Here is a 10000-nt window from a genome sequence, read left to right as displayed (position 1 = left end):
AAGTTGACGCCAACGCCGATTCAAACAACCGCTCTTCGTTCGCCATAGCCACCTTCCTTGTTGTTCACAGTCGCAGGACTGTCGTTATCCTGTTAAGCCCGCCTTAAGACCTCTAACAAAATAGAGCGCTGTGATTGGATGAAGTCCACGGCGTCAGCCAATAGAAATCCCTATGGTTTGATACTAGACGTACAGGCTGAGCAAATTAATTTGCTGCCGCTAGGGTGCGTCTAGATCTCTAGGCTAGTCATAAACTGCAGTAAATAAACATTTGTGGGAGGGCTATCACTTACAGTGTGGCAAAATATTAAAAATTTCCACAATCTCCGGCAAGCCTAAAAACTATTTTTTTTAGAGATATTTTATTCCATCCCTTGTCATCTTGCTAAATAGATCACTTATTATCAATGATTACTAGGCCTACTTAATTATTACCAAGCACCAAATTTGGTAGATATGTTCGTAGTCATGCAGGGATCTTGCAAAATTGTAATATCCTCCCGAATGACTCAATGACTCATTAGGGTCATATATCTGGCTCTGTATGGAACTTTTGAAAAATTCGGACACAGAGTTCTCTGGACACACACCACGTTTCATGAAATTACATCCTTGGAGAGAGCTACTATCGCCACATGTCAGAACCTCTCAACATAAAAATGTGAAATTTGGTACACTTATGCTGCTTTCGAGATGTCTCGTAAATCATCGTACACTCACCCGTACAACATGTACCAATGAGTGGCTTTAGGAACGCCTTTCTCTCGAGCCACGAGGGGCATTAGCAGGAGGCTAGTCATTGTTATTGTTTTGTGCTACATGTAGCCTCTAGCTAAACGGCTGGAAAACAAATTGTTACATTGTATTGCAGGCACAGCAAGACCGTGCAATGCATGAATTGGTGACCGGATTGAAGCAGCAATGTAATCTAGTGTGTAAGAGCATTACATCAACTTTAACATGACCACGCATGTTTGTTGTAAGGTCGTATGTCCACCTCGGGGTACCCTCAAGTACTCCGAGGTAAAGTGGGCGTGCCTGCCCAAAATGCCGCAAGAAAGCTGGGTAATTTACACTTTCCAACTTGGGTGGCGGATTTACGAGACATTTACGAGACATCTCGAAAGCACGGTTATACTTGGTGAAAGTGTGAAAACATTGTCCATTGGTTTACTCTTTAAAATGGCCGCAAACAGCCAATCAAATTTCAGAAGTCAATTTTCGCCATTGTAAATGGCCGATCCTCATTAAGGTTCATAGGCTCATTCTTAATGAATCGAAGCTATGTACCAAATATGACACAAATCAGACAAAAAGGGTGCTACAATGGACACAACCTTTGTGAAATATGTGCTTATTCTTAGTCCCATACACTCACATTTTCTAAACTGCAGGTACCTTTTTTCACATGTTCCTTCCACAAACCTTCCAAAATGTTAATTATTGCTACAACTTATGCTAGTCTGGTTATCATGTTGACTAATGTGTGTCATTTTGCAGAATAATAATTTGTTATGGTTAAAACTTACCACTTTTGTGTGCTCCACTGTTTAAAGCCAAGTCCAGTAGCTTTTAGGCCTCAGAAAAATGCCCTCTTTCAAATTCAAGTGTGACAGCTGATCAAGATGTCTAGAAGCAGTAACTGTGGGCCTCGTTTTCAAAGTTAGTCCTTAAACAAAGGCATACTTCAGTATCTGACATTGAAGGTCAAATCAAGCCAAACTAAAATAAGTGCAGTTACTGCACTCTGCCATGGTTTCACTGTGCACTTTTGCAGAATTTAAAGCCAAGTATCTCGGGGAAGCAGAAGCAGCAGATCAACAACACACAACAGATGCTACACTTGGCTTTGTACGGCACTATAGACACCCTTTTTGGTACACACACACACAGACACACACACACACACACAGATGTAGTCCTTTACGGCTCATACGGCGGTGCACTGGTGGAACTGAGACAGGAGGCTGAGTTGCACCTACTGCAAGTCTTCAATTATAGATTTCCTCTCCCCTGCACAGAGAGAGGGAAGGAGGGAGTGATTATTATGCATTTACTGGATATGATGGTAGAGGGATTTGAGCGTGTGTGTGCGTGTGTGCGTGCGTGCGTGCGTGCGTGCATGCGCACGATTGTGTGTGTGTTTTTTTTTGTGTATGTGTATATATGTGTGTGTGTGTGTGTGTGTGTGTGTGTGTGTGTGTGTGTGTGTGTGTGTGTGTGTGTGTGTGCACATGCATGTAGTCTATGCTTTACACAAATCACAGAGCACCTCTCCAGGGAGCGGCCCTGTGTAGCAGCCATTGATCCAGCTGCTGTGGAACCTTCAATTCCCCAGCTCCCGCCCCTGCAGAGACACAAGTGTGCTGCTCACACACACACACATACTGTACATGTAACACCACTGATGTGGAATACAGAAGACAACAGCAGAACTGTTAGACCCACAAATATTGCAGCATCATGGCTTCCACAAAGTGGTGGAGTTCTGCCATTCAGACTCAGGCATCTTGATAGTAAATACATTTTGCCAATGGGATTTTGAAGCTTTTAAATGGCAAAAGCCCCAAAACACCAGTCAACCATATTTTTTCTGTGCTAAAAATTCACGGACATCAGATACAAATAAATAAGATTTAAATGTGATATAAATACGTTTTTAGCATTAATTTTGTAATATGATGAAACATCTCTCCCACCTCTCACCGGAGACTGTTTATCAGGCTGTCAAACCGTGTCAGTTTTTATTTAGTTTTAACTCCTGCGGTAAATAACATTAGTAAATGAATGTCAGCTCTGGTCAAAGTCATTCCAGATACTGTATGGTTTCATCCAGTTTTGTCAGGTCTCTGCCATTACAGTAGATGGATGTGATGTCCAGGATCTCAAACATTACCGGTTCACAGATACATATACACACACACACACACACACACACACACACACACACACACACACACACACACATACACATACACACATACACACATACACACACAAGCACACACACTTTAACAATTTTGAACACACACACACATTAGCGTCCTCTTCCCCCCCTATGCATTTACCATCTAAGTTCAACCTCAGCCATAATTAAAACTGGGGCTAATTTATGATTGATAAGTGCTTAATATCTCAGCCACTCACGTGCCACACTTCTTCACTCATCTATCACCCCATGAAATATACGACCGCCATAATATATAATGTATATAATATACTGTATATGACAGCACTTATGCGTTGTGGTTTATCGGCCCCATTTATAAAGCACTGCATTAATGTCTCCTGCTGTGTCCTTTTGAAGTCTATACATTAAAGCAGCCATATGGCCAAGCTCAATGTCATGGCACTTAGCATGTCATGTTGCCAAAAACATAAAGGATTATGGGTGTGATATATGGTAGTGAATGTAGAGTTGAGTGGTGAGGACTATGTTTCATAAGTATGGCCTTACGGTACATTTAAACTAGACTTGTATGGGGGTGTTGGGTAACTGAGGGCTTTTGTGTAGTGGGTATTACTTGTGTCCTTTTGTGTGAGTTGTGTTAGTCAATGACCTTGTCTCCGTTTGTTTAAGTGACTCTTTTATTATTATTTCTTAAATTAATTGTTTGATTTATCGCTTCGTTAATCCAATTCCACAGTAATAATCAGACACGTAGGTCCCAAAAGGCACCTCATGACAGCCATTTAACGTTAACATAATTAGCATGACTGGCACTCACATTAGCCTGATTGTAGATCCACAAACAAGCACAGAATTACACTGAGGTCTTGCTGTGTGTGAAACAGCATATGTCTGGCACAGCGCACAGACCTATGTTGAGTCAAAGCCAGTGTGACATGTTTAGTCCACTATAAAGAGCCATCACTGAGGAAATGTTTTGTCTGGATTCAGCACTTAACTACAGTATAGGGAGTGAAAGCTGTACGTCTGGATGTACAACAGTGCAATTTTAATGCTCTTCTCGCCTGTATGAAGCTCTTGCTTTTTGAGTCATCTATTATTATATGTCTGAGCCATCAATCTGTAATGAATATGGATGTCTATTTAAAGCAGCTTCTACAGTGTAGGCTCCATATGTAGAAAGAAAGAAGATGGTAAATCAGGTACCTTTGTGCATACTGACTCTATATTCAGTACAGCCTCTATGAAAGCCAATATGGTGAAAATCTCTGCTAATGCACTGAGTGAATTAAACAAAAAAAATCTTTAAATTTTTGATAGTATGACCGGCATCACAATCATAAACCACAATAGTAAAAATCCCTTACACCAACGTCACAATCATCAAGTCAGTTAGTGTGTTGTGTTCAAAAACTGCTTTCACAGGTGTGCTTATGACCAACACGACACAAGTGCTTAGCAACGAGTAGTGAAGTGATTAAGGAGATTCCTTTAGTCCCTCTTTGCACATATAGTAGGTGAGTAGCTAGCTAGTTAAAAACCATTTCACGCCTCTGACCAGGCAGATGGTTGTAACCAACATGATAGCCATGTAGCACAGTAATGAAGTCCCTTAGCTTAGGTGACAAAAGCAATGACTCACTTTAGCCAGGGGAGGCATTAAGTGGCAGGCAATTAATCCACATGTTTTATACATTTGTATTATGTATAAGACATACTGTAACTAGTGTGATAGGTAAGAATTGCCCAACTTGTAACAGTTTATACTTGTGCGAGAATATGTTGCATGTACTGTAATACTGAAACCTGTAAATACTCAACTTGCAACAGTCGGGGTATCTAAAGCATTCCGCACATGAGTGCATCGCCACGTTCTGTCATTTCTCGCACGCCAGCGCGGACATTTTTAACTGACAAGCATTCCATAAATCAACGGATTTTATTGAGCGGCACTGACAAAAAATAGATCTAAATCGGCGGCGAAAGGATTCGGTGGTGGTGCATGGAGTTGTACTGTGTACAGTGGAATCTAGTGTAATAGAACATGGGAAGTGGGGTGCACTGCGGTCATGTCGGTGCCTATGTGTGTAGACCTTAAGGCTACTCTTTCTTTCTTACCTCATAGTATGAGCGGCCTGATGTGGGAAACTGCATTGACACTGGGCATTAGCCTGACTGACAGCTGAATTAATTATTTATTTAGGGATATCAAAAAAGCAATCTAGAAAAAAAAAACAAAAAAAAACGGATTGGTGTTGGTGTTGCCCAGGGCAGCAGCATCATGTGGGAGCTCGAGATATCACACTCACATGATCCTATATGTGGTACGCGCGCACACACACACGGGCGTACACATACACACATACACACATACACACACACACACACACACACACACACACACACACACACACAAACACACACTTTGTTTTACCCACATTAACACACGCTCATCTATTCTGAGTCACTTACATGGTGTTTCTACCGCCAAAGCACACACAAACACACACACACACACACACACACACACACACACACACACACACACACACACACACACACACACACACGCACACGCACAAACACACACTTTACACAGAGTCTCACACTCACTCAACTCACTCACTTAACCATTATTGCTATTATAGCAAAATGCTGATGGTGATAATTCAGCACCCAGTAATTAGGTCTTCGCTCTCCACACGTCAACAGAAGCCACTGTCTTTTGGCCTTGTTCACAACACTGAATCATTAATCGAGCAGCTGGAATGTGAAATGCTCAGAGCCAAAACACGTTCAACACCTGATTGCCTCTCATGCATAAGAAAGCAATGCGCTCATAAAAGCGCAAAAGTCTTCATCAAAATCAACTCTGCACACACACTTTCAACACACAGTACATTTAAAGTGGGTCGTGTTCTTTTTCCGAATCAACACATTCATCTTATATCTGCTCATGTGATTAGAGATGTTGCTCAACCACGCTGCTTTTTATCCCTTGAAGTCTCGGAATTTCGGAATTCAAGATATAAACACACACATGACTGCACCCCCCCCCCCCCCCCCTTGTCATGAGACTAAGCTGGAATCCTAAGTGATTGCCAGGAGCTCTATCGAATACAGTGGCCCTGTTGATATACAGTAGAGTCCTATAAGCTACTTGGTCTCTCTGTCACGTCTCTGGGGTCTGGGGTCTGTGTGGTATACTTGCCACTGATTAGTGTGGGGGGTTTTGATCAAAGGCTGTTCCCAGTGGACAGGTGAGGTTTGCTTTGAAGCCTTGTTTGGAAATTGAAGGGCTAGTGATTTAATGATCCTCTGTGCTGAACTGTCTTTTTGCTTTCTCTCTGTCTTTTGTGTGTGTGTGTGTGTGTGTATGTGTGTGGTGTGCGTGTGTGTGTGTGTGTGTGTGTGTGGTGTGTGTGCGTGTGTGTGCGTGTGTGTGTCTGTACAGAGGCCGACACCCCCACTGCCCCCTGCGTTAGAGGAAGAGGAGAAGAGCTGTGGTCCTGCCGGATTCTGGGAAGTGCTCACCCCCTGCAACGGATGTAGAAACCTGGGCTTCCCAAGTCTCTCTCAGGTACACACACACACACACACACACACACACACACACACACACACACACACACTCACATACTCAAAAACATATGCACATACACACTGAATCTCTAACATACTCACAAACATATTCACACTTGGAGACTGACCCATTCAGACACACACACACACACACACACACACACACACACACACACACACACACACACACACACACACACACACACACACACACATACGCACGCAAGCACACACTCACATGTACACACTGCTAACACATTTCCGAACTCATTTCCAGACACATTTCTCAGTCGGCTTCACATCCTCAACTCTCCACGTAACCTTTTGTCTGCTCAGTGTTTATAGTGTGATGTAAGCACGGCACACCCAAGAGATGCACATGAAGCCAGCACTCCTCCCACTACTCCACATATCCAATCACCTGCACTGTTTTGTTTGATTGACATCCTGCAGGCCCAATCCCAGCAGGGATTTTAGCCTAACAGGTTGTCTAATTGGATACAGGCAGAGGCCCAGAAAGACATTTCAGAGATGAGTGTGAACTGAACTAGACTGCACTGCAGGCCAGTCTGTGTAATGGACAGAGGTGGAAAATAATATTTATTTTGCATTTATTTAATATTTTATTTTGCTTCAGAAAATAAAAGTCCTGCCACATTAGTCCACTAAACCAACTGGTTCTAATCAGCACAACTCTTCTTCCAGGGAGATCAGCTTTTTAGTAACGGTCACCTGTGTTACATGCACAGCCAGAAAGAATACACGCCTGGACTTCTACTTTCTGAGGCCGGGATGTCCACCTCTGGTAGTGGGTCATCACTGCGCTTTTAAGCATATTTCAAGCAAAATTAATTATATAAAGCAGGTTCAACTCATCAGTATGGAAAACACATTGTCTCTGGTCTATGAAAGTCTTTGAAGAGCTTTCAGAACGCATCACTGCTCGTTTAAGAGCCAAAAATTCCCTTTAAAAGCATTTAAGCCCATGATTCTCAGTCAGCCTTTTTTCCCTAGAGGTTTTTAGCTGTGTGTGTATGTGTTTGTGTGTGTGTGTGTGTGTGTGTGTGTGAGAGAGAGAGAGAGAGAGAGAGAGAGAGAGAGAGAGAGAGAGAGAGAGAGGATCATAGAGGCTATTGGGCAGCACATATCACATTTCAAACAAAAGAAATCATATACTGGAGCTTCAGGTCATCAGTATGTACTGTAAAGCACATTGCTGGTGTCTTTGTGTTGGAGCCATTCACCCCCCCAGAAAGCAACACTGCTCGTTTGGCTAAAAGCTCCCCTTTACATGTGTTTAAGCACACAATCTGCAATGAAATGATTTTCTGGAACTGCACAGCTGTTGGTGAATATGTTTGTCTGTGTCTGTGTGTGTCTCTGTGAGTGTGTGTGTGTGTGTGTCTGTGTGTGTGTATGGATGGGTGTTTGCAGTTGTAAATGTCAAGCTTGTTTTATCTCCGTCACTGTGTCCCTGAGGTCCCCATATTCCTCTTCGACCTTTAAATGCTTCAACCCAGATACAGTCACACGCACACACATGCACACACACACACACACACACACACACACACATACACACATACACACATACACACACACACACACACACACGCCTTTAATTTTAGGATTTATACATACTACAATGAGAATAATTACCCAGGATAATCACTGCGTAAGCACCCACACTTTTCACACACATCAATGAATACACTGAAGCACATACACACACACACACACACACACACACACACACACACACACACACTCACACACACAGAGCATCATAGAAAAATGACCTGGGTGACCTGAGTGCTTGCATGTATGTATGCTTGTCAACACTGTAATGGAATAGTGTGTGGAAATGGAGAAGTGTGTGTGTGTGTGTGTGTGTGTGTGTGTGTGTTTGTTGTATGAACAAGCTAATCCAAGCTCCAAACTAACACTTGACTCTCACACACCCTTATAAGCTATAACTAAGAATGTTGCCATGGAAACTTTGTAACCAAAGTAACCAGTGAGGACTATTCTCTCTGGATGCCGGTTCAACGCTGGTTTCTCTCTGCATGTCTTCATGATGGGAACAGCTGGCTCCTGCCATTTCACACACGCACACACACACACACACGCAGTCTGGATTAGTGGAAGATAGATTGAATTACTGTCAACTGAGGAATCAGGTTACAAAACTGAATAGATAATAGATTGATGAAAACAGAATATTATATGCAAAGAATAAATGCTGTAAAGCAAGATGGTAAAGAGCTTTGGAAAACCCTTAATGAAATAATGGGGAGACGGTCAATCGGTGGGGCTTCCTTTCTAGAATCAGAAAGCATATTTCTGACCAAACCATCTGATATTGAAAATTATTTTGATGATTTTTTCATAGATAAGGTCTATACTCTAAGGCAGAATATGGACAATACTGATTCTAATTATCTAAAGCTCATAAAAAATAATGTGATGTTAGACAAGAGTTGCACTTTCTAGTTTAATAGTGTGGAGGAGCGGGAAGTAAGGAAGTTGTTGAAGTCCCTGCCCGAACACAGCTCAGTGGGTATTGACATGCTGGACAGTAAAGTACTTGGCCTGGCAGCTGACTATGTTTACGGTCCGGTATGTCATATAGTAAATGCATGCTTAATAAAAGGTGTTTTTCCCATTATCTGGAAAGAAGGTAAAATTATTCCCTTTCCTAAAGATGGCAGACTAGCTTTCTCTGGGAAGAACAGTAGACCTATCACTATTCTCCCAGTTCTTAGTAAACTGATGGAGAGAATAGTCCACTCACAAATACAGGAATACTTTGACTGTAACAGCTTGAACACAGATTTCCAACATGCTTATAGGCATAACCATTCAACTTGTTCCGCCCTTACAGTAATGACAGATGTCTGGCTCCAGGCAATGGATCATTCAAAGATGACTGGTGCAGTATTACTTGATGTTAGTGCGGCATTCGATGTCATAGATCACAGTCTACTCATCGGTAAACTAGAATGCTATGGATTTAGTCCTACCGCCATCCAATTTATGAAGAGTTATCTCACAGGTAGGATGCAACAGATTTATTATGCTGGTAGCTGGTCGCACTCTAAGGTCTTGGACTGTGGAGTCCCACAAGGGAGCTGCCTCGGGCCACTCTTATACGCCATCTTCACAAACTATTTACCATCAGTTTTGTGTAAAGCAACTGTACAAATGTATGCTGATGATTCCACATTGTATTATACTGCAGAAACTATCAGTGAATTGCACAATGTTTTATCAGATGAGTTAAATATGGTTTTTGATTGGATAAAGCGAAATAAGTTGGTACTGAACATCTCAAAAACCAAATCAATTATCTTGGGATCGAGTCATAAACCACAACCAATGTCAACCACACAAAAGATGAGTATGAACTTGTCTGGAGAACCTATAGAACAGGTAGATAAAGTAAAATTACTGGGTACAATAATAGATAGTCAGCTCTCATGGGCAGAACACATCGATACCATAGTG

The 10000-nt window shown here is 42.1% G+C and overlaps 1 protein-coding gene across 4 annotated transcripts in view; it reads left to right on the top strand.

Moving 5' to 3' along the window:
- The window catches only part of anks1b (ankyrin repeat and sterile alpha motif domain containing 1B), a 263977-nt gene that overhangs the window by 107907 nt on the left and 146070 nt on the right, over nt 1-10000 (top strand). For all 4 annotated transcript variants that reach the window (XM_042078680.1, XM_042078677.1, XM_042078676.1 and 1 more), the window contains one exon: nt 6366-6491. In XM_042078680.1, coding sequence (XP_041934614.1) covers nt 6366-6491 — 126 coding nt within the window. The remainder of the gene's footprint in view (nt 1-6365; nt 6492-10000) is intronic.

The sequence above is a fragment of the Alosa sapidissima genome, chromosome 22 (assembly GCF_018492685.1).
Source record: "Alosa sapidissima isolate fAloSap1 chromosome 22, fAloSap1.pri, whole genome shotgun sequence".
NCBI classification, from domain to species: domain Eukaryota; kingdom Metazoa; phylum Chordata; class Actinopteri; order Clupeiformes; family Clupeidae; genus Alosa; species Alosa sapidissima.
The sequence above is the reverse complement of the archived record's forward strand: the minus strand, read 5'-3'. Positions and strand labels throughout refer to the sequence as shown.